Source organism: Nematolebias whitei, chromosome 2 (genome assembly GCF_014905685.2).
Source record: "Nematolebias whitei isolate Nwh7 chromosome 2, NemWhi1, whole genome shotgun sequence".
Lineage (NCBI taxonomy): Eukaryota > Metazoa > Chordata > Actinopteri > Cyprinodontiformes > Rivulidae > Nematolebias > Nematolebias whitei.
In genome coordinates this window covers 26,625,221-26,650,349 of record NC_056499.1, presented here as the reverse complement: position 1 = coordinate 26,650,349, position 25,129 = coordinate 26,625,221, and the positions used below count along the sequence as shown (strand labels likewise).

Genomic DNA, 25,129 nt, shown 5'->3' with positions numbered 1-25,129 from the left:
CGCTGTCCCGGCAGCTTTCAGTGTCTGCTGAGGTAAAGAGCTGCCAGATATTGCCCACTTACTTCAGGAGATCTGTCCTTGATCACCTCTTACACCCACCACACACCTCCTACCTATTCTTTCTTTTTTTGTTGTTGCTGATATTTTTCAGTTTTCTCCTCTTGGTTGCTCCCATCTTCCCCTCCATCATTAATTTACCTTCTTTGCTTTTACTGGTTTTCACGTTTGTCCATCTTGTTTATTAATTTTGCTCCCACTTCAGTCTTACACCTTTTTGTTTTCCTTCCTACCTGGTAATATTACCCCCCCCACACACACACACACACACCCTCCCCAACTCCTTTATTCCCTTCAACTCACCAATTTGGGGATTTAACAGAAAAGACGGAAAAAATGAGAAGACCAAGGGGAGAGGGAGTGAGAAGGGAGTGGAGGAAAGGGAAAGAAAAAGAAAAACAGGCAGCATTTTAATTGCTTTTTAAAAAAAAAAAAAAGTGGAGATGAAAAACAGAGTTAGCCTGGAGGGGTATGGTGAAATTCTAGCTGGAAGAATTGCAAGACCATATGAGAAAGGAACACCTCGGGCGAAACAGGGAGATGAGTATTGGTTTTTTATAAAGCATTTTGCATCGATTTCCAGAGAGAACGCGAGTGAGGGAGTGGATGGAGACAGAGTGAGAAACAGAAAGAGAGAAGGACAGATAGACAGAGGGAGGGAAGGAGAAGAACGGACGGCAGGAGGAGAGGGAAAAGCATCCATAAGAGTGCTCGCATCGTTGAGTTAAATGAAAGAAAGGACAACACTTTGACTTGAGAGCCACAGCTCGTCAGGGTCTGGAGATACAACCAGTAAATACGAGCTTGTTGCAGATCCAGTCCTCCGCTTCATGCTGACATTTCCTCTGAGTATCTTCTAGGGAGTTTGACGATGCCCGCACTCAGGCAGGGCTCAATGTGTGCACCAGTCGGCCTGTTTGCAAATAGGTTTGATGATTTTCTTTGTCGCGCAAGTTTGTCAGCCAGCCTAGGAGATGATATTGTGATTTAAATGCTGATTACATCAAACATGATAATAACGGCAACCCAGCCAAGAGCGGTCTCTCAGCGAGACGATGGAAATGCACAGTGAATCTGTGAAGGGGCTCCAGATTTTCTGTGTTTATTTCCACGCAAAGCTTTGTTCCACATCAAGCGACTGATCTTGACGCTTCGGAAACGTGTGCTCAATAAACCCTTTGCTTGGCGTTTTCCGTTCTTTTTAAGGAGGGATCTTTAGCATTTGGAAATGAGCAAACAGACAAAGTGGAGGTGCTTAGATGAGCGGGACCTGCAGGTACAGGAGGAAGGAAACCCACACAAAGACGCGGGGAAATGAATATCTGTCCAAAAGGTGTCTCGAGGCGCGGCACCAACGCTGCGTGATGAAAGTTTAAAGATAATAGCAATTTCCACTCTTTGCCTTGATGAGCCCCTGTAGCCAACATCAAATAAGCTCTTCATCTTGTGAAACTTTGGAAGGGGTAAACTGTCTGGGAGTCTCAGAGCAACAACAAGTGTCTTATAATATAATGTAACGGTAGTTTGTCCATACATTAAAGTCTCAAAACATTATATATATATATATCATATATATCATATACATAGAAAGAGAGAGAGAGTGGGCCTCGGGGACTCATTTACAAGAGAGACCTGATTTTAAGAAGAATGATGACAATAGTAGACAATTATAAAAAGCATCAAAAAATTGAGAACAAATAAAAGAAAATGGTATTTATAAAAGCGAAACAAAAACAGCTAGGTTGTAAAGCGATGTTGAAAACTAAAAACAAGAACATGTCTGCACTGGTTTTTTCCAGGAACTTAGCAGATGTATGAAGTCACTTAGAGAGGTCATGGTTGAGAGCTTCAGATCTTTTTGCAAGATATTCCAGGAAACAGGAGCAGAGTAGGAGAAGGCCCTTATGTTTAGTTCAGTCCGCACTGAGGGAACACTGCAGGTAATAATGTCCTGAGAGCGCACGCTGTAGCTGCACTCACGCAGTGACATGTAGAAGGAGATGTATGAAGGCAGCAGACCAAGAAGTGATTTAAAGATGAAAATGTACCAGTGGGAGAGTCTGCATGAAGTTAATGATGACCAGTTAACCAGTGAATACAGGGTGCAGTGGTGGGTACGGTAGTTGCAGCCAGTTATGAATCTTAGCGCATCGTGATAGACATCATCCAACATCTGCAGGGTTCTTACAATGCATTCATGTAAATAATGTCACCATGATCAATGGAGGGACGGAAAGTCGCAGTTACAAGTTGTTTCCTAGCATTCAGAGTTAAACAGGATCTATTTCTGAAAAATAAACCCAATTTAAGTTTCAGTTTCTTTACCAAATTTCCAACATGGAACTTAAAAGATAGATGCGAATCGACCAAGATACCCAAATATTTGTAGGAATCGACAAACTCTATAGGAACCACCATTCGAAGATAAAATAGAAGGAAGGACTGCTGGGACCGACTTCCTGTTTGAAAACAGCATCCCTTTGGTTTAGTGGTTTTGTTTTAATGCATCCATCCATCTATTATCTTTACCCGCTTCTTCCTTTTTCAGGTCGCGGGGGTCACTGGTGCCCATGTCCAGAGACACACATGAATGTTAAAGTTTTTGTCATCAAATTGGTATTTAGTCTGATCCAGATTACACAACTTTACATTTGAATTTAAACTAAACACGTTTATGTGGTGCCCTCATGTTCATGTAAGCTGTTTATTCAGCCTGTCTGGAGCTGTTTTACCAGGGTGACTTCAACTCATATAAGCACTTGGACAATATAGTTGTACACAGGATTGTTCATACACCCTTCAGTCAATAAATACAGAATCAGCAGATTACATTTGGAGGCTGTGTCTCATGTAATTTGTGAAAGACGAAATTTAAAATTGTAATTTCTATTGAACACAAACAGGATTGCCTACAGTAGCATGCTGCTGACTAAATTCCCTTTGAGTTCTCAGTAAAGTTAAACTGTAACAGTAAAATATCTTCTTATTCTGCATGCTCCTCTCACATTAACATGTGGCCCATCCCCGTTTCCTACCTCTGGTTCACTTCCACCCCTCTGACAGATGGAATAATAGAGCTGTAATGCTACATTCATGCCATTAATTTCTGTAAGTACAAGCAGCAGGCGTGTGTGTGTGTGCGTGCGTGTGTGTGTGTTGTTGTAATCTCTTTGCAGAAGGGACACTTCAAACAAGTCTGGAATGGGGGAACTGTGCCTTAAGCTCCTTGTTTCAACCTGTGATGTTAATGCATTTCAAGCTTAGCGCTAATAAAATTGAAAAATAAATGGAGGGTAATTGTTTCATGCATTTGAAGGGAGCTGGCTCATTCTGTTATGCGCTTGTGTTTGTGTGTGCGGCTGTGTGTGTGTGTGCGTGTGTGTGTTTCAATTTTCAGAATCAGTCGTCTGTTCAATGGCACCGAGCCCATTGTGTTGGACAGCTTGAAGCAGCACTACTTCATAGATCGGGACGGCGAGATATTCCGCTACATTCTTAGTTTTCTGAGGACCAGCAAATTGCTCCTTCCAGAAGACTTCAAGGTATACACCATCACACCCTCACCTCTGCATGCTGCATCTGTCTGCACCAACATTTGCAAAACGTATACAAATCTCATAAAGGTTGCATAGAAACATAAGGGTTGAACTTTTTAAATAGATTGTATTTATTCATGTTTTCTTGTTGCCTATGAGACGCCTTTACAAAAGACTCATTTGTGCTTTTATAACACCAAACACAGTATTAACACATATTCCAGCAGTACTAGAGTAAACAAACTGGGAAACTTTTACAAAAGACAGAAAAAGCAGCACAGGTGGAGAAGTGAAAATGCTGACTGGCTAACCCGAGCACGGCCTGGTTGTATGTGTCGAAGCCTTGAGCTGTTGTTTTTCACCTAGAGTTGTTTCTATGGAGGTGAGTTCAGGTGAAGCCCCCCTGGTTGCCCCTCTTCTAATTCATGTTCTGATGACCAGCTCACCCAAACACAAGCGCCTACTCAGACAAGTCAAATGCTGTTGCAGCTTAATACCTGCTGGTGTCCTCTCTAACCCGTGCATGTCCAGATCTTGCACTCTGCTGCAGGTCACAAACATGGTGCTCTATAGTTACAGTGCTTGATTAAGCTAGTTTACAGTCTGCAAAAGCATGCACCCTATATTATGGCTCCTCATACAGTCTTTTTTTTTTTAATCATATATTATTTTGCACATGTAGTTTTCTTTTTTGTGCAAGCTTAATTTAGTTTAGTTTATATTTTTGCCAAAATTCATTTTGTGAATGCTGAAATGTGTGCAGTTTAATGTGGGCATTTTGTAGCTAACTTCAAATTCAGAGTTCCATTGTAATTTATTTGTTGTATTTTGGTCGCTTGACAAATATTCATCAAGTATTATTCGCTATCAGGGGTGTAACAGTACACGTATTCAAACTAAACCATGAGTGTACAGACGTTTGACACATAGAGCTGCACAATGAATATGTTTGGTCACAGTTCCCATCGTAAGGTCCGTTTTATTTAACTACATTTTGCTAACAGGAAAGCAGAGGAAGACAATCAAAGCATGAATGGTTTGTTCAGAAATACCTGAAGAATCTTAAAGACCCACCTGTTTGTTTTCATTCAGCTGTGTGAAAAAAGTTTCTGTCATTTTTCACCACAGAAGTGAAAGGTGACTAAGTGTATGTAAGGCAAGCACTTATGTCATATAATGCAGGCTTTGAAATATTTTGCAGCAGGCCATGTTGTTTATTATATGATATCCTTGATATCAAGAATCATTTTCCCTACGCTACCATTTGCTGAGAAGCTCAGTTAGTGTTTTAACATTTCACAACAATACAGTTTTTATATATATATATATATATATATATATATATATATATATATATATATATAAATTTTTTTGCATTAGGTACAGATCAAATTCAATGAAGCAAACACTCGTTGTTTTTATGTTTTGTTGTAATGCCTGTAAGACAATGTTTGCCATTCAAACAGAATGAAAAAGACAGCACAATGTGACTTTATTAATAATAATAATGCTTTTATATACCAGTTGACAGATCCTGCCTTTGCTGCTTAGACCTTCCCCACAAGCAAGGGTGCTTTGTTTTTCTGTCTGATCTTCTGTGAGGGTTATAGTTTGTTTAGAAAAACAAAAACAAACTCATATTTGGTTATTTTTAGCATTGTACCAAACCCGTACCAAATTGTGACTCAGCCGGTACACCCCTACAGAATGTATCCATTCTCCCCATCAGATGCTTTAACATGTTCACCAGCTTGAAGCTGACGGTGCAGGAAACATTTGGTTGACATATAGGTTATTCACTGAAAACAGCTGCTGCTGAAAATTAGGCTGATATCAGCAGCGAGAGCAAATTAAAACTGTTGAACATCCAAAAATAAGCTTTAAAACTCTGAAATACATTTTTAGGCTAAAGGAAAGGAAAAATGGCTATTTTTACACCGCAGTGGATTATGCACCTCCTGCATTGATTTATTTTTCCTATTTTTTAGTCTTCAGCCTAACATTTTCACACGCAATCATATGTGGCTTTGTAATAATGATGGTGTATTACGCCTGGAGCTCCGTTCTTCCCAAGGTTTTTATTTGGTGATGCCGTTTCCTGGGCATGTTCTACTTTTCCTTTCTTCTCCTCCTAAACTTGCGTGACCTTTTCACTGGGCTGGCTCTTGTTCCTCATTCCCTACAAGGTAACAAGGCGAGGTCAGGACTTTTGGAGCTCGGGGCCAATTTTACTGGGCCCTACGGAAACACGAGCCAAACCTCGTACAACAGAGCACGTTTCGAAGCTCTGCATATTTTACCGAATGACTGTCTGACTCAGAGCCGATTTAGTTTTTCCTTCTTTACCTCCATGCTCCCCTCGTTCCCTCTGCTTTCTGTGAAGTCTTGACAGTCCAATCAGGCGCCGGAGTAGACGAGAATCCATCGGACTGCATTGTTTCAACTCATTATGACCCGCTCACGTAAGCCTGTGTTGATCTGCATACCTTTCAATTTACGTGAAACCAGGAGGGGAAAAAAAAAAGCAAATAGTGCGAGGCGGAATTGAGCATGTCCTTATCTGAACACAATCAGGCTTGCCGTCGCCCGAGGGCCGGCTCTGTTCTGCTGCTGGCAGCCACGGCGCTGTGTGTTTTGTTAAATCAATGTGAAAGTCTGAGCAGAATAAGAAAAAGGAACAAAATATTCCCCATTGATGCCCCCCATCATCCCTTTATTCAGACTACAATTAATCAAAAGAGTGTAAGCAATGCTCAGTCCTATTGAGGGGCAGGGGTTTAAAACAGGAATGTTTCCGTGTCAGATTAATCAGACTTTAAATTAGCATTTCACATCACTTCTTTCTTTATGCATGGGAATGAGCTCGTTGTACAGGAGTTGGTTGGATTTTGTTGTGCGAGCCTCTCCGTGTGTGGGTTTTAGTCATTTTCTGGATTAAAACGGGTCTTCGTTTGTCCTCAAACTCTCTCACAGTGACATTCTCCATCATTCCCTTCCCCTTTTTGTCTTTCTCCGTCTCTCCCTCCCTCTGTCCTTCCCTGAAATGTTGCCTTGCCGTCGGGCTATCAGGTCGGATCATTATTTTGAAGCTCAAACGGGCTGTCTGGACACAGGATTGGGGGATGAATTGTCTCGTAGAGCTGGCAGCAGTAACAGCAGCAGCCAGGACAGAGCTGTTGGCCTCGTCTCCCTCTCATCCTCACCTCGACACTTAGGATTACTCTGTTGTTTTCTGAGCTGCTCGGAATGACTAAAGTGCCTCGAAGACAGACCCCCGTTAAAAACATATCCATCCATGGCTTCAGACCTGTGAAGGATGAGGAGCTACACTTTGATACAGAGAGCTGCCTGAAGGGGGGCGTCTCACTACGAGTTTTGTCAGCTGCAGCAAGAAGGCAAGGAGAAAAAAAAAGACAGAAAGGAGAGAAGGGGGGGAGAAGGACCTCCAACCTCTCTTTCACGTTCTGAATTCCTAAATATTAGACCTTCAGCTGAAAATGTGTTGCATCAAGATGAAGTTGCATTTGGGTGTCGTTTGCTCGCCTCAGATGAAGACACAGTTTAGATGGAGCAGTGAGGAGGCTTTTCAAAGCTAAAGAGTCTGACAGAAGCAACGAGGTTAATGAATCTGCTGTTTGCTGCCGTCCTCTCATACTGTGGCCTGCAGTGGCTGGAGAAGGGAAACAAACTTTTAGGCAGCCCTGACGCCTAACGTCCACAACTAGGCCTGTCGCAATAAACAATAAATCAATTAATATCATAATAATTGAAAATGATCACCCTCGTTTTCATTTATCTGCTTTATCATTTCTTCGTGTCTCTCTCTTGAAGACACTGGATGACAAAAGACAACTCCGATGTTCTTCACTGACCCCTCCCTTTCTCTTTTCTCTTTAAAATCCATTTTAACCATCCAAAATCACATTTTTGGATCATTAAAAGCAGTTAAGCTGAGAAGCTAAGCTACGAGCTAAGCTAACAGGCCAACCTTGGGGGTAAAATACCCCCCACCCCCACCCCCCACCCCGGTCTTGTCGAAGCCCCAAAAATTCACGGTTGAAACCCATGCCTTCGTGTAAAAAGTTGTTCTTCTCTGCAAAAAGAAGCTGAGAACTTGTTTACTGATTTTTTTTTTTTAAATTAAAAGCTTTGTGTGAAAAATGCTATGCTAAAGAGCTCAAACCACACCAAGCGACCGCCATTTTGAGGACCAAAAAAAAGGAGAGACAGACCATGTCACATCAAGGGGCCTCCCTCCCATTTTTCTTAGAGACAAGCTGCTCACTCTCTCGCTATCCATCCTTTGGTTCAAACTGTCTTATATTACCATCCAGTGGTCGAAAAAATATACTACACTCAAAATAAAAATTAACCAACATTTCTTCTTAAATTTGACAATAATTACTAATTATTGTCAAATTTCAAACAATATTATCGTTGATCACAATAATTTCTGAGACAATTAATTGCCCAGCAAAATTTGTTATTGTGACAGGCCTATCCACAACCACCAATAAGTAGATAAAACATATGGTGTTTTAGCAGCACTTAAATACATTGCCTGATCACAAACATGTACCATTTTTTATTTAGTTTTTATCCATTTTGTATTTATTTAAGACAATGGCTTTAAATGCTGTAAAACAACACATGAATTTTACATGAAGGAAAAGATAAAGCTGCCATTATTTTCCATCGTGAGACACTAATCAGAGCACAGATGTAATAATTACTGATTGTTTAGCACAAAGGTTTGCCGTATTCAGATGTAACTTAATTAGATCTTGTTCTAATAGGAGCTCAACATCGGGGCCACAAGCCTTATTAACATAAAACTCTCCGTGTGAGGAAAAGTAAAAAAAAGTCTTGAGCTGATGATTGTCTTCATGCTCACGAGCACATCTCTTCCTCCTCCGTGGATTTGCTGTGGTAACAGTGAACGATGGTGCCATCTGGTCTTGTGGGAAATTAGAGGCAAGCGCACGGGGGCAAATGGCCCCCAGCAAGCCCTGCCCAGGAGTGAGAGGCAGGCAATCTGCTGCAGACTGTCTGCACACAGGAATGCATCGTCCCACTTCGCCTGAGCCCCACCGACAGTCAGCCCAGTGAAACCCGCCGAAGGCAGCAGAGATCTGCCGAGAGCAACTGTGGAGGAGAGCTGCAGCGAGGATGTGCTTTGTCGTCCTGCTGGTCAGAGGCCGTCACTGATCTCAGCTTGTTGTTATTCATTGTCTGAGGATGTACCGTCACGTGTTTATGGTTATCATCCTTTCACCTGGCTTTACACGACACATGTTTCACTCAGGTGAGAAAAGGAAGCCTAACTCCTACACTGTCATTATCACACATGTCACACAGTGTGATGACAAACCGTAATTTCACCTTTGTGCTCCTTGGTAAAGGGTTTTGCACCGTAACACTAAAAAACAGAGACAAACACTAGCAAAAACAAGCGCCTTTTTAAAAATATAGTTCACTCATCCATCGTTTTGCAATAGATTGTGTTCCTCCATGCATGTCTGTGCTGCACAGGTGCTTTTTCACTAATGTTGAAAGGGATTAAACTATAATTACAGCCACAACCGTCTGAACAGCATCTTTAAGCAAAATGTTATCATTCGCTAGGCAAAGTTCAAGCCTTTAATTGCTGTAAAGCGGTGATGGTGTTATACGTATAACAAGAAGACTTTAACTCACTTCCCTCCTGCTCATCTGTCCACGCAGGACTTCCACCTGCTGTACGAGGAGGCCCGTTATTACCAGCTGATGCCCATGATCAAGGAGCTGGAGCGCTGGAAGCAGGAGCGGGAACAGCGGCGGATGGCGCAGCCCTGCGACTGCCTCGTGGTTCGTGTCACGCCTGACCTCGGCGAGAGGATCGCCCTGAGCGGGGAGAAGGTCCTCATAGAGGAGATCTTTCCCGAGACCGGAGACGTCATGTGTAACTCCGTCAACGCTGGCTGGAACCAGGACCCAACGCACGTCATCCGTTTCCCCCTCAACGGCTACTGCAGGCTCAACTCCGTCCAGGTAGCACACCTGAATATTTGTTCTCAAAGGATGAATACACACTTAAATTATACTTCCTTTAATGTGAGGGGTTTAATTATCACACTAGGTGCCTACAGAAATAAAACTAAATTTTTAAGACTTCGTCCCTTCATAGTGCAAATACAAACATTTCTGTTTGACATGCTAAAATAATTAATTAATGCACATTTTATGGTCAAAATGCAGCTCTAATGACTTTTCACTCAGTTGTTATGCAACACAATCTCATTTGCAAAAATAATATCATTGGGCTAATCTAACAGTAAATTGCAAATACTCAATAATAAATGCGACCCTGGATGTTTTTTGCTGAGGATACAAAGTAAGAGTTTTAGCTCGTGTAAAATAAATAACTTCTTATCCAATACAGTCAGTTATGGCTTGAATTATAAATGAAAATCTCTTTTTTTTTTTTCCAACACTCACTGTGGTCTCTAGAAGTCTAACTTATGGGATAAAATGACAGCCAGGACAAGTTTGAGGTTTTACTGTGAATAAGTCATTTCAAAATTGGAAAACAAGACGCAATAAATCACAAAAGTTCTTCTAGATCAGCGTTCTGCAAACTTTACGATCAAAAGAGCCATTTTTACGCCTTCATTCACTAAATTAACCGTGTCCAAAGGCACAACAACCGTAATTATCAACTGGTGGCTCATGGGCTACTTTAGGTTTGTTGGAGGGGGCTTTTGTGGCCAGTAAGGTGACATTAGAAAGCTAAAAATATCTAATGATTTTTTCAACTTTTATTGATATTTTTACAGTTTAAGACAAATGAAAAGACCAGATTCTTGTAAAGAGGTATTAACGTTTGGTGAGGGGGTGGGGTGTTTAAAAAAAACTATGAACTATGCAGATGTAATTTTCTAAATTGTGAAAAAAAACTAATTACGTATAGAAATAAAGCATAAAGTTAAAGTATGTTTTACTCCTTGTACTGGTTCTAGTATTCACATATTTGTAAAAAAAAATAAAAAAAAAATAATAAAAGACAGGAAAACAGCTAAAACTAGCCCTTTGTTGTTTGTATAACAATCAATAAAATTCATTTTTATGTTAGTTTTGGTCAAAGCTTGAAAGAGCCGCTGCAGAGGAACCAAAGAGTCGCATGTGGCTCCAGAGCCGCAGGTTGCAGACCCCTGCTCTAGATAAATGGTAACAATTCAATCATGTCAAATGGTGGCCTGATTGTGAAGCTTCCCTCCAACAGTAAACTGCATCTTGTGAAACCGATGATGCTGGAGCGTGCGGTGAAAACGCCAAGATGCAACCATTTCAAAACACACTGAAAAACATGTTTCTGGCATCTTTCTTGTTTCTTGACAGCATGTCCCGCTTTGATGAGATAAAACCTTCGTAATGCCTTGGTTTGGATTAAATTCAACTTTTTAGAAGTTGTTTGCGTTCAAGTTTATCCAGAATTTAAAGAGAGCCTCTCATTCAGTTAACACAAGGGCACAAAGCGTCTCTTTTTCACATTTTTCCAGCAACCCCCCCCCCCCCCCCAAAAAAAAAAAAACAGTTCTTAACCAGCTGCCTTGCTGAATGACAGAGCTGGTTTGTCTTTCGTTCTGGTCTCTGTATGTGTTTCTCTTAAATGCTGACTTTGTTTGTAAGCAGCCGAGATGACGTGCGGTCCTTTATATTGCATTTTGACCCAGAAGAGATAAAAGCTCATTGTCATTGATCCAAAGAGAAGCTAATTTGGAGAGTGTGCACGTGGCGAGCGAGTGTGTGGAGGTTTTCCTCCGTCAAAAGTTGGAGCGCTTGTCTTCGCAGCTTGTCGATGTAAAATCTGACCCGGTTTTTGAGATGTTAGAAAAGTAGTTTTACGGTTGTGTTACCCAGAGAGGTCTGAAAGAGGAAGATGGAAGAGGGGGGGTGTGGGGGGAGTAGCAGTCTCACACCACGGGCTTGATATAACACACTTTTAGTGCCCACAGCCATGAACAGACTAACACACAGAGGAGCCTTCACCCCTCCAGCACCCAGAGAGCGCCTCTTCCAGGCAGGCTGGTGTGCTCCGACACCTCTGTACCCCCCACCCCCACTTCACCCCCCCTGCCAGTGTGAGAGACCACCTCCAGGGAGGTGAGTGCAGCGTGCGGGACAAAGCATGTGTGGACTGCGGCCATGTTTTCGTGCAACAGAGAGAAGAAAAAAGAAAAAGAAAAAGAGGAGGAATGGAAAGAGGGGAAATGATATGCATAATTTACACTTTACTCCTTTTTAAGACACAGCTCCTTTAAAAAAAAAGACTCCAATATAACACCGCTCAAGGCAATTGAAATACACGTATTGCATTTTTTAATACCATACTTACAATTTCTCAAACAGCCTAAACCAGTTTATACTTCTTTTATAGATTTTTAAATGACTTACAATATAATTAATTGGCCGCATCAACTAACACAACATTTTCCCTCCTCTGTTTACCAGCGAGACTGGTTACAGGATGGGAGCTCATCCGAGTCACCCAATTTGACTTTAGTGTTCAGGTTTTGTTTTAGATGTTTAGGTGAGGTGAGCAGAAATGTTCTCAGACAAACGGCTTGGAGCAAGAAGAGCAGGAGGTTCAAGGGCTTATTCTGAGCAATGCTCCTTCCTGTTTCAAATTATAAGGAAGTGTTAGCGTTGGTGATGATACAGAGAAAAACAAACATCACTAGAGAAATTACTTTTCCTGCAAAAATGCAGTGTGAATGCTTATTGCAGAATAACTTGCTGGAAAAACAGCTGAAATTAACTATAAAAAAAACTGAATTGTAGCTGAAATGAAAGAACGAGCCTTAATTAGCAGAAGAAAGCAGAAAAAACATTTTTTTGCTGAACTGGGTTTAAATAAGCAGAAATGAGCACATAAATTATGAAATTAGCTTAAAAAGCTGAAATTGGCAACAACAACAAAAAAGCTAAAAAGGCAGAAAGAAGCTTAAACCACCAGAAAAAAGCAGAAAGAGATTAAATGAGCTCAAGAAATGTGTAATGAGCTGAAATGGTTAAAATTAGCATAAAAACAGCTAAATAGTAGCTGAAAAAGCAGAAAAAGCTTAAACAAGCAGAAATAAGCTGAAAGGAGCATAACAAGCTGAAAATACCATAAAGTTAATAAGGTTGAAAGTAACAAAAATTACCACAAAAACTTGAATTTATCTGAAAACAGCTGAAATGAGCTAAATAATGCTAAAAAAAAAAGTTTGCTGAAAAGGTAGGACAAGCTTAAATTAGCACAAGAAAGCAGAAATAACACAGGATTGCTCCTATTAGGCTAAAAGCAGCAGAAATGAGCATAAAATGGTGGAAATTATCTGAAAACAGCTGAAATTAGCCAAAAATACCAAACTGAAGAATAGCTGAAAAAAAAATCAGAAAGAAGCTGAAATTACCCAAAGGAAGTGGAGAGAGAGCACATTTTTGATTAATTACCCGGTAGGTAGAAAAAAGTTGAAATGAGAGCAAAAAATATGGAATTAGCTGAAAAAGCTAAAATGGCAGAAATAAACTGAAAGGAGTAGAACAAGCTGATATTAGCAAAAAGAAGTTAGAAGAAGCTCAAAAATATTGTACTTAACAGAAAGGATCGGGAAGGAGCACAAAACAGCTGAAATTAGCTGAAAATAGTGAGAGAGAAAAAAGTTTAAATTTGCACAAGGAAGCTGAAAGAAGCTGAAGCAGAAAAAATGTGAAAGGAGCAGTAAAAGGTTGTAAACACATCTAAAGATAAGAAGGATGTAAAATGAGCTCAATTAATTTTCTATGAGGAAAAAAGTGGCAGAAAAGGCTCAATATTTCAAAAAGCTAAAGTTGCACCAATACCAAAAGTCATAGCAGCATGCTGAAAGAGCTGAACGTTTTAATATATGATTTGTTGATAAAGCACAAACATTGTGGAACAAGAAAGATGCTGAAAAATGTGCAGAAGAAAAATGGATCACAATAGTGTGAATGCTTCATAAACATTCACACAATTTAAAGCCAATATGCTGGCGCATGCTTACTGAGTCAATGTCGATTAGGACATGAGAAGCAGATGGGGGTGTTTTTATTAAAATTATTTCTAAGGGGAGATTTTCCTGAACAACTTGCTCCTTCTGTCCCGTCTCATTGTTGCGTGAAGGTACGAGAAGGTTAGAAAAGTAATCTTTGCCTTACCTGGGAGGCAATCTGATCAGATTTTAGGCCCAGGCACCGACCCGAGGGAACAAACACACGCCCTGCCCACAGAGGAAACAACAAAACGAAACCATCCATCCATCCATCCATTATCTTTACCCGTTTATTCCATTTTGGGTCACGGGGGTCGCTGGTGCCCATGTCCAGCAATCACTGTGCGAGGGGCGGGGTACACCCTGGACAGGTCGCAAGTCCATCACAGGGACACATAGAGACAAACGAGACAAACAACCATTCACTCTCTCACTCACACCTAGGGACAATTTAGAGTTACCAATCAGCCTAACATGCATGTTTTTGGTCTGTGGGAGGAAACCGGAGTACCCGGAGAAAACCCACGCATGCACGGAGAGAACATGCAAACTCCACCCAGAAAGGCCCCTGGACCGGGGTTTGAACCAAGGACCTGCTCGCTGAGAGGCAGCAGCTCTACCAGTTGCGCCACCATGCTGCCCCAAAACGAAACCAAAAAAAAACAAAAAACGGGTAGAATGTGTTGATAATGCAAACACTGACAAAAGCCTGTTCACTTTCAGACTGGACATGTTTTTGGTGCGTTTAAGGAGAGAATTAATGAACTAGAGAATTTGCATTTCCTGTGACAATGCAGTGTGAATGCTTCTTGCTGAAGAACCTGCTGGAAAACAGCTGAAATTAGCTAAAAACATTCAGAAATCAGCTGAAAAGGAAGAACAAGCATAAGTTAGCAGAAGAAAGCAGAATTGAAAATTATCTTAAAAAATCTTTTCTCAAAAACAGCTGAATAGTAGCTAAAGAAATGTAGAAATAAGCTTAAATTTCCAAAAGGAAGTGAAGTTAACTTAATTGTTCCCGCTAAGACTGAAAGAGGCAGACATTAGCACAATACAGTTGAAATTATCTGATAAAGCTGAAATTGGCCAAAAACAGCTGAATAGTAGCTAAAATAAACAGAAAGACGCTTAAATTACTAGAAGGAAGTGGGGAGAGCAGAAAAGTGCGCATTAAGGCTGAAAGAAGAAGAAATGTGCACAAATAAGTTGACATTATCTGTAAAAATGCAGGAATTTGCCAAAACAGTTAAACAGTAGCTAAAGAAATCTAGAAAGAAGCTTAAATTTCCAAAAGGAAGTGGACTGAGCACAGTTGTAGCCACTAAGGGCGAAAGAGGCAGAAATTAGCACAATAACGTTGAAATTATGATCTGGTTTTAGGCCCAGGCACCGACCCGAAGGAACCAATGCACAATCACACCCACAGAGGAAAAAACAAAATGAAACAAACAAAAACAAACTGGTAGAATGTGTTGAGAATGCAAACACTGACAAAAGCCCATGTTTTTGGTGAGTTTGTGGAGAGAATTAATGAATTAATGGCAGAATAATGACAGGAGTTAACTTATATTTAAACAGTTTTAGATGATGGGAACAGATATTTTATTAAAACGAAGGTGCTGCTGCTCTCACACCAGTAGCTGGAAAGTAAGACTTTGTTGAAACACAACATGATTCAACATTTAACTGCGAACTGAAATATCTGTTTTCTACCATCGTTCAACCTAAGCAATCACAGCAATCATCTTTTCAAAATCATTATGACAACTTTGTAGTTTAAAGTAACAATCCTACCTTTTTTTTGTTTCTGTCTGAAAAGAAATGAACACTATTGGTGCAAATTTAGCCTCTCATCAGTTCTTTTCTATGAAAAACGAGTAAAAACAAACAACTTCACCTTGGCAGTGTATTGTCCACAAAGCCACGAGAGGAATTTGGGGAGTAATGCAAACCACCTGTGCTGTGATGTGGATCCAGCGCAGAGGAGCAGAAAGAAGCGCTGAACGGAGGGGAAATATTTAGCCAAAGAGTCACAGAGGTGTACACACCCAGAGTCCCAGTGCTGGAGCCAGGCCTGCTGCTCCATACATCACCATGATGAAGCACTCAGATCAGACCGGAGCCAATCCGCCCTTCATCACTGTGACAGCTGACGCTGTCGTAGAGAAGGCCTATCGTCCCCCCCGCCGCTGCCTGGGCAGGGAACGCAACGCGTCGCAACACTCTAACGCGTCACACTGCCACTCCATCAATCCTGAGCCGGCTGAAAGGGGAGAGCAAAGCCCATCAGAGCAGACAAGGCCACACAAACACCTCAGCAGTGCTCCTCAGAGAGTCGAACATTAACATGGCTGCAGTTTGGAGGTGTCTCTACTGACCGAGCAGCCAAACAGCCCAACTTCAGTCTCAGCTAGAAATGATAAACACTGAACACCTCTGCCTGCTGAAAGCTCGTACAGTAGCTGCCAGAAAATGCTTTAGACAGTATTTGACATTTTAATAGGACAGATAGGCAACGTTTTTTTCCAAAGAGCCACATCAAGACATTTAAAACAATCAAAGAGCCGCATAGAGAATTGGAAAATATATGTTTTTTTTATGACAGACAATCTAGAAGATTTTGCTCAGGCTTTGTCTTATTGTAGCAAAGTTGGCATGTTTTATAAAATGTATTTCCAATATTCTTTAGGAAAATGAGACGTATTCTGTAAATTGGCTCTTGTGACAATATATTCTACATGTTAGCTTAACATGTTGTACATGTTGGCGGAAATATGCAAAACAAACATATATATTTGTGTTTCTACGTCGTTAAAATGACTTAAAAAATGTTTTTAAAAAGTTTTGCGTACGATGTTTAATTTAAATTTTCTGACGTCTCAATGATAAATTGATTTTTTTTTTAAATTATCAGTCTTTGTTTAAAAAGTTGTGTTTGTTTTATTTTATTTTTTTAACTAAGGATGTTGTGGGCCCAATGGAGATTGTCCAAGGGCCACTTTGGCCCTCGGGCCTTATGTTGCTCCCGTCTGTAATAGGACATGGTATAACGAATAAATATTTTTAAAAGTAATCATTTGTTCATTCAGTCACAGTTAAATCAAAACAGAGAAAATGTCAAAATAAGGGTAGACATACTTATACATAAAACATCTTATCCATTTAAGTTTTATAGCAGAAATACAGCCAGCGAAGGTGGAAGAGCCTTTGAGTTTAAAATATTTCTGCAGGTGGGAATATTTTTCTTTTACAAATTAAAGTATTTATGTTAATTCAGACATTTTCTTTTTTTATCAGTATAGATATTGAAAGCCAGTTAGTGATGAACTGCACATGAAATCGTTGAATAATTTTTGATGTGAAAGGCTTACACACCATTTTTCATTATTTTATTAGATTAGGTAATTCCAAGAGTTTTGATCCACTTTGATTAAAAAATATATAAATCCTCATTAAGAATGAAACAGAATGTCCCCAAGAGATGAAGTGGTGTTAAATGTAAAGTTGAGTCCTGAGGCAAAGTTTGACTTGCAGTCTTGTTGAGACTAAACTGACTGAACACCTTTCTGTCGAGCTCAGTGTAGTGTCAAGGTAAATAGAACGCTCCCACTTGACAAATCTAAACTTAAATATATGAATAATGGGACAATTTAAAGTGTCCATTGCCAAAATAACTAAATTACATAGATCAACATCATCTTCTTTTGGCTTTTCCCTCTTCAGGGGTCGTCACAGCAAGTCATCGTCCTCCTTCCTCACTCCAACCACCTCCATGTCCTCTCTAACTGCATCTGCCCTTCCACTTGGCCTCTTGAACAGATAATACATCTACCTTCCTTCTCAGCATCATGTCAGCCAGCTCTTTACCTGTCATTGTCCCCACATTTAGAGTTGCAACATTCATTCCTACATACTTGACTTTCCTCTTCTCCCTCCGTCTCCTGACACGTGTCCCTCCTCGTGGTCTTCAACTAACAGTGGCCCAATTTCCGTCAACACCCTGTTTGTCAACAGCACCGGTTGTGGTCATTGTTAACCTGGGCTTCGACCGATCCGGTATATTTTCACTTTGATGAACTCGCATTATAGTTTTGGTAGAAGTGATTTATGTTGGACGCCCTTCCTGACACAACCATCACCATTTATCCGGGCCTGGGACTGACACTGGCTTGGACTGGTTTAAATGAGATCAACATGCTCATGCTAAAAAAAAAAAATCTCCAAAGGAGCTGGTATGTGGCTCAGAGAAAAGTGTGGGAGCCAAAAGCTTCTGATGAGCAGCGGATCAGATGCCGAGGCGGCAGTTAGCATCCTTCCCCAAAAACACTGGGCATTGTTAAACAAAAGTGACCCCCTGAGTGCAGCGGCCATCAAACATCAGTCTGTGTGTGTCACACGTGTCAGTCAGAGCAAACGTCTTCCAGCTCCTCCTGAGAAGCGTTCCCAGTGTCTGTGCTCTCCTGTAGCCATCAATAATACATGACGTTCCTGTTTCCAGCTTTGAAACTCATTTGCTTTGATTCCTGCCTCGCTATCTTCGCTGCGTTGATGGGAAGTCGGAAAAATGCGACCTGTGGCGACCCCCAGCTGAGTGGCAGCTCTTTCAGCTGGTTAAATATGGAGCGGTGTATGTTTGTTTGAGAGGAAGATCCCCGTGTCGTCCAGTAGAGAAAATGGTTTATTATGTTCAGAAGCAGATCACAGGGGGACGGGGGAGTAAGGAGACGCTTTTAACCTGCTTCAGTCTCACAGGCAGCAAGAACAGACAAAAGTGATGAAGTTCAACAAAGAACCAGCAAACTCTTGGACAGCAGTGCCGTCATATCCCCTTTTTTTTTTTGGTTTGATTCTGATTTCCTGTTCTTAGAAAAGTAATGATTGTGACGTAAACTGTGGGTGGCTGCAACTCCGGAGGGAAGTTGGCCTTTCAGTTCAAAGTGCTGGACATAAAAAGACAAAAGATGAAAAAGAGAGAGAAACTACCAATTAACAACAATTCCGTTCCATTGAAATCATCGTGCTCAGAACGAGACTTTGCCCAGTCGGACGGCATGCACGAAGCTTGTCGGTAACGTTTTTTTGTTATGGTTGTGCTCAAGTGAAGCAGGAAAGTAAGCAGAGAAATCTGAATAAGTACAACATAAGCTTGGATCTGAAAGCCTGCGGTCGCAGGAATGTAGTGCTGAACTGAGCAACCAGACATGTTTGAGGTTTGGAGGGTGCGCTTTTCTTTCTCTTGTCAGCAGGGATTGATTTCAGGACATTGTCCTGTGGACATTGGAAGCTTTTTGCTTGGATACAGCTTAATTATTCTGTGTATTGTTTATCCCCCCATGGCACTAATTCACTGTGACAAAATTGAACGTGATGTTTTTTTATGGCCTTTCATACTCATTACAGTATCCTCGAGTCGGTTTCAACCATCTATAATAATATCCTTAAGTGTTGCCGTGCGTTAATCATAAAAGTGTTGCTCCGACTATCTTTATTGATCAGGCTGTTCTCTCCTCTGTGACCAAATTCATTGCAGAACATGACAGAGTCCCACATGTGTTAAGAAATTATGTTGGGGGGGGGGGGGGAATGCAATGTGATGCAATGATCAAAGAAGGCTATGTAATATCATTTCCATAATCGTTAGGCTCCTCCGTCGTCTGTCATGGATTTGGGAGCGTTTGATGCTTGGGCAGGTCTCTTAATTAGCCATCCTCTCCATCAGCTGTCTGCCGCCCCCTCTGTCTCACAAATTACAGAGTTTGTCACCATCATATGGCCAGAGGACGAAAAGGCGGAGAGGGGGTGGGGGGGCGGATTCCTCCAACTGGTCTGCTCCACTTGCAAGCAGTACATCGATCCACATTTTAGTTTTAATCAGTAGGAGGACGAGGATAAGAGGCTTTCAGGTTTGTTCAACAAGTCTACACGTTACCTTGTGGGTTTGTAATCTTCCACATGCGTCTGATTTTACTGGTCTTCTTTGTGGGGCTGCAGGCCTCCGACTCGATGCTTAAACACCCAAAAGTTTGGCCTCTGATGGGGCTCACGCTTCTGTAATTACAGAGGTCTTCCGTCTCCGTGTGCAGGCATGTTAAAAAAAAAACATTCTGTTTTGCGCAAACCTCCCTGGCTCTGTATCTGGCAGGAAGGGTTAGCCCTTGGCGAGACCTTTCATTTCAATGCGCTGCACACTCCATTAAAAGGGAAGGAGAATAAGTAAATACACATCACTTCTCTCACAGGGATTTAGATATATACCCCGTACAAAAAAGAAGAAGGGAAAAAAACAACATCTCACATGGTTTGTAGCAGATGAGGAAAGAAAAGTGATGCAGGAGTGCACGTCTGAGCGTATCTCTATTTGGACGAGTGTGCGTCGGCGCCCAAACCAGAGGGCTAACATGAACCCCACCACCATCTTCTATTTTCTCCCTGCAGCTCCAAGACTTTGTCCTCCTCTCACACATCAGCCTCATCTCCCTCCTTATCCTCATTCCACGCACGATGCGCTCCCGTTCGCTCACGGACTTCACTCCTTCTCTCACCCCGGCCTCATTACTCAAATTAGGAGCGCCAGTAATCACCACGCCGAGCTCCATTCGGCGCCTTAACGCACCCCAGTCACACACACACATACTTAGCTTTCCACATCCCTTTGAGCTCATGCCCCTCCGTTCAGTGGCCAATCCAGCACAAGTTGCATGAATATTGCAGAGGTGGTGTGATGTTGGGAATGCCCTCTGGTTTTTTATCACTTTGTATGATTGGATGGAGAGGAGGAGGTTTAATGACACATGGTGCATGTTGTGACTGATGACTATCTGAAGATGTTCAACACTTGGGGAAACGCACTCATTCATTAGTATCCTACTCAAGCCTGATTCTTTAATAATATTTCATCTCCTGCAACAAACTAAGCTAAGTTACCACCATATAATACAAGACTGAGGGCAGGTTGTGGCTTTAAAAACCTCCTGACTCCATATTCCCAGTCAGCAAGCATCAACTTGTTTTATGGAACACTAAAGCACTGAATCTTGTCATTATTGTGTTGTTAGCTAGATTTACTCCGTCTGAACTGTGCTTTAGCTGCCCTTCTACAACCGGTCAATATTAGGCCCCAAAAGAGGTATTTGAGTCCTGTAAAGTTTCAGGTATGACTCTCCAGCGCCAGTCTTTTGTCCAGGCATGGTCACTGTGTTTGAAAAGAGAGAGAGAGAGACTGCAATGTGCAACAAATACCGGTACTCAGAGACGCGAGTGGCATCATGATGAGTTCTTATTCACAATCTGGTTCAGGTTTGGTTTAGTTGTCATATGCAAAAAATGAACACAAGGTCAACAATGCAATGAAATGTTGAGGACGAGAAGAACCGTCTCGACTCGCCAAAAAAGAAACAACAAGAAATACTAAAGTATGCAACAAAAACACAAAAAAACAAGACGCCAAAAGTGGAAAAAGAAAAATCTACAGTGTGGTTCTGTTAGCAGTGAGGTTCTTTCAGCAGCATGGTTGTCATGATAACCACAGACTATACTATACTACTATACTTCTGCTATGTACTATACTATTACTACTACTACTGTACTATTACTATACTATTACTACACCTCTAAAAACACTTAGAGGTACCTTAAGAAAACAAATGCGTAACTATATTTTTTTCTTCAAAACATAGTCTAGATTAAGCTATACATTTGTTTTAAAATCTTCAACCAACGATATGTAAAGCATCCAACAAAGTTCAGTCAGATTATCTGGACGGTTTCTTTCCATAGGACTTCTTCAGTCCGAGGAGTCACAAACAAACTCAGTTCCACAAGCAGCACACTCACATAGTGGGCCAACCAGTTTGCTGGTGATAAGATGGTTTCTTGGGCCCGACCTCTCCCCCGTCGACTCCTCTGATGCAGCCATGGCCAAAGTGGTTCAAAACATCAACATTCTGATTAGCCTTTTGGCTATGGCTGCCTCAGAGGAGTTGACAAGGGAGAGGTTGGGCCCCAGAAACCATCTTATTACCAGCAAACTGGTTGTTCCACTATGTGAGTGTGCTGCTTGTGGGACTGAGTTTGTTTGTGGCTCCTCGGACTGATGAAGTCCTTTGGATGAAGGACGAAACGTCTCAGCAAAAAAAAGAAATCGTCCAGAGGACCTGACTGAACTTTGTTGGATTTTTTTACCTGGATTATTGAGCATGAACTTCAATGATATGTAAAGTAATTTAACCTGTTGGTCTGAATGCAGTTTAAGTTTAGGTGTAAATATTCAATGTTAAATGAGGGTTATATCAACACTAAATTTTAAAATCACATTTATTGCTCAGTAAGTCAGAGATGACTAGAAGCCTATCAGAAACAGAAAGTTACTACTCTGGTAGTTTAAAACGTGTTGTTAGGAGAATCAGACTCTACACTTTGTAATTGTTTTTAAATTTGTGAAACAACAATGTTTAACATGTTAATACTTTTAACGGTGTTGCTGAAATTTTGATTCTCATTTGATGCAGCTTCTGATTACTGATCAACCCTTTGTCCCTCTTGATCTGACAACATTTTCTCTAACCAACAAGAGTTTCTTATTTTTGCACTTGGTGTGAATTAATAATAAAAAAAACAAGGAGTAAAAGAATATGATAATAAATTAAATTTGTTTTCAGAAAGCACAAAAGAAGCAGTTTGATTCATAAATTGGAATCAAAGTGTTCCTATAATTTGGCACGAACGAGCACATTTGTTCTAACTAAAACCTTGAAGCTACATCTTGTAAAATTTTACCCCACGTTTTTGCTGAAGACATCTTCTTTCTTTGCCTCCCCCTCAGGTTCTGGAGCGTCTTTTCCAGAAAGGTTTCAGCGTGGCGGCGTCATGCGGCGGCGGCGTGGACTCGTCCCAGTTCAGCGAGTACGTGTTGTGTCGCGAGGACCGGCGGAGTCTCTCAATCAACACGCCCATCAGGATAAAACAAGAACCCCTGGACTAGAGATCTCTGGTAGAGGGACTGGCATCAACCCCCCGTCCTCATTACTCCTTCTACCATTTCATGCCACCAACAACTCCCCCTTCCTTTCCAAGGACCACAGCCACTCCCCCAGTATACCCAAGTATTAGCAGAGGCTTGTTAACCTCGCCAGCTCTGCAGAACTCTGAGGGGAATGTAGAACCAAACTAGATATAAAGCAACAGCAGCTAAAGCTTTTGATTTACGGTAAATAACACCCAAAGACTCTGGGACTGTGACGACAGCGCCTCACAGCTCAGTTACTTGTAGATTTTTCCACACGGACTTGAGAGAACATCTTGAATCTGTTCAAGGAAGACATTGAACCTCAGTTTTCTCTGGCTCTCAACGACCCTTTCACATCTGCATCTGTGGGACCCATGTTGTTTCTGACTGGTGACACGAGGGGCCTGCCATGGTCTGGGGAAGCTTTGGCACACAGGATGTTCTTAAGGATGATAAGAACACAATCTAATTTTGAGAGTCCTCACTAAAGGCGCTTCAAAAACTAAGCCCCCCCACCCCCCACCCCCGCATCACAGGCCTGGGTATAAACCTCGCCGGACACCAAATTGTTCGTTAAACTGATTGTTCTTTAAGGCTTTTCATTGTTGTTTCTAAAGCTATTCTTCTTGCTCCCTTTGCTGTTTTATCATGACATGGTGTAAACAATTATTATTAATAGGATTATTTTTAATGTCTTTTTTTTTTCTCCTTTTTTCCAAAATGAAGGATGTAAGAACATTGTATTCATTAGGCTTCGAGAGCTTGCGAGGGAGCGTTTCCTGGCAATAGCTGCAGAAACTCGTGTCTGCAGGCTATGTGGCTAAAGCAATCTGACTGGCAATGAATCCAGAGCCAGAAAAACTCCCATTGTTCATACGGCAAAATGGAAGAAAACCTGGATGTTTCAACGTTGTGTTTAATCAAATGTGTTGTAAACAGAAAGAAAAAAAAGCTCAAAGATTTCTGCCGCTTTGCTCAAAGAACAAATCTGGCAATTGGATTCTCTCACAAGAGCACAAAACATTGGCTTGCATTTTAGCACAAGTTTCAGAGCTTTGGTAAATTTAAATTTCAGGACGAAATTGCACAGTCTGTGAGTGCGTGGCAGTTTTGTTGAGCTTGAATGTTAAATAATTGATTGGGGAGAGCGTAAGTTTACCAGTATGTCTCCCAATCAAGAGGCGTACTTAAAAAGCCTGACGTTTCTTTGCACTGAAATGTTTCCCGCAAAGTTGCCCTCTTCTCTTGAACCACTTGATTGAACCTAGAGAGCAGCGCCAATTACAGCTGATGTGTTGGATTTTTTAGACTTTCAGATTCAAACAGAACCAACTTTTTTTTGCACTGACGTATACAAGGTGCCCGTTTTTTTATTGTACAAACTCAAAAATAACAGTTTTCTCCAATTTCAAGCTAAAAAAGTCACAATGTGTTATTCAAAACAATATGAAGGACACCAACATCTGATCCTCTGGGCCTCCAGGCTTGACGGTTCAGTTGAGAACAGCTCAGAGTACCGTTAGACCAAGCTCGAGTGACAAATGGTTCAATATTGTCACGTCTAAGCCATGATTATTTCAGATGTTCCTCACACACACACGACCAAACCCAAAGTATTGCCAGCGTCAGCATGTTGTTCACAAACATGCGAGTGGGCGGCGTTTACTTTGTCCTGCTCTCATTCTTTTGCTCTTATTCTCAACATTTCTGGATCAAAGACAGAAACAAGAAAGGCCAAGTTTTCTTTTCTATTTTTTTATTTGTGTATAACTTGCACATGCTGTTTCTTCCATTCCAAAAGGCTGAGGAGAAAAAAAAACAGCTTATTCTGATCTTTGTGGGTGCTGGCAGTTGCTTGAGTTAAACCGGGGTTTTAGTAGTTCATTAAACACGGTCTGTAGCTGATATGTTGTCCTAACGGAGTGTGCGCTTTTCCTGAATGCTGCTGGTGTAGCAGGACCAGCGGGTGGATAAATATGGGCTTTGAGGCGTCACCTCAAGTTCAGAGCGAGTCTTCCCTGGAGGTGTTTCCCACAATCAGACTCATCTTTGTACTGACCTGCGCCTTTACATCCAGTCACCTCAAAGGGAATGGTCAACCTGGGCTTTCATGTGCCGAGGCATGTCTTCACAACAACCCCCCCCCCCCCCCACCGCCCCCCTGGAGGCTAGCTCCATGATGCCAGTAGAAACTCGGTTTTTACCCCCTTGATGATGTGCCATGCCTCGTACTCCATTTACAAAAACACTCTCCTGTACTCTGCAGCTTGTGTTGCCACACTGCTACAAACCAACCATAATAATGAAACTGCGCTTGGAACAGCCAGGCCACTCCACTGCTGTGACCTCAAGACGTTTTAGAACTGCAGCCTAAATGATCAGTGCAGAAAAACTGTCACTAAAGTTCCAGTTTCAAGAGTCAAGCAGTCCTGTACTTGTAAATTATTAATACTGACAATTCAAACGTATACATTCAAAAAGAAACGGGAACTAAA

General features: G+C 41.4%; 1 protein-coding gene across 2 annotated transcripts in view; it reads left to right on the top strand.

Moving 5' to 3' along the window:
* LOC119430150 (BTB/POZ domain-containing protein kctd15) overlaps positions 1–24,770 on the top strand; it is a 30,437-nt gene extending 5,667 nt beyond the window's left edge. For both annotated transcript variants that reach the window (XM_037697590.1, XM_037697591.1), the window contains 3 exons: positions 3,455–3,599; positions 9,318–9,623; positions 22,452–24,770. In XM_037697590.1, the coding sequence (XP_037553518.1) occupies positions 3,455–3,599; positions 9,318–9,623; positions 22,452–22,610 (610 nt within the window). In that variant the 3' untranslated portion in view covers positions 22,611–24,770. The remainder of the gene's footprint in view (positions 1–3,454; positions 3,600–9,317; positions 9,624–22,451) is intronic.
* The last annotated feature ends 359 nt before the right edge of the window (positions 24,771–25,129 follow it).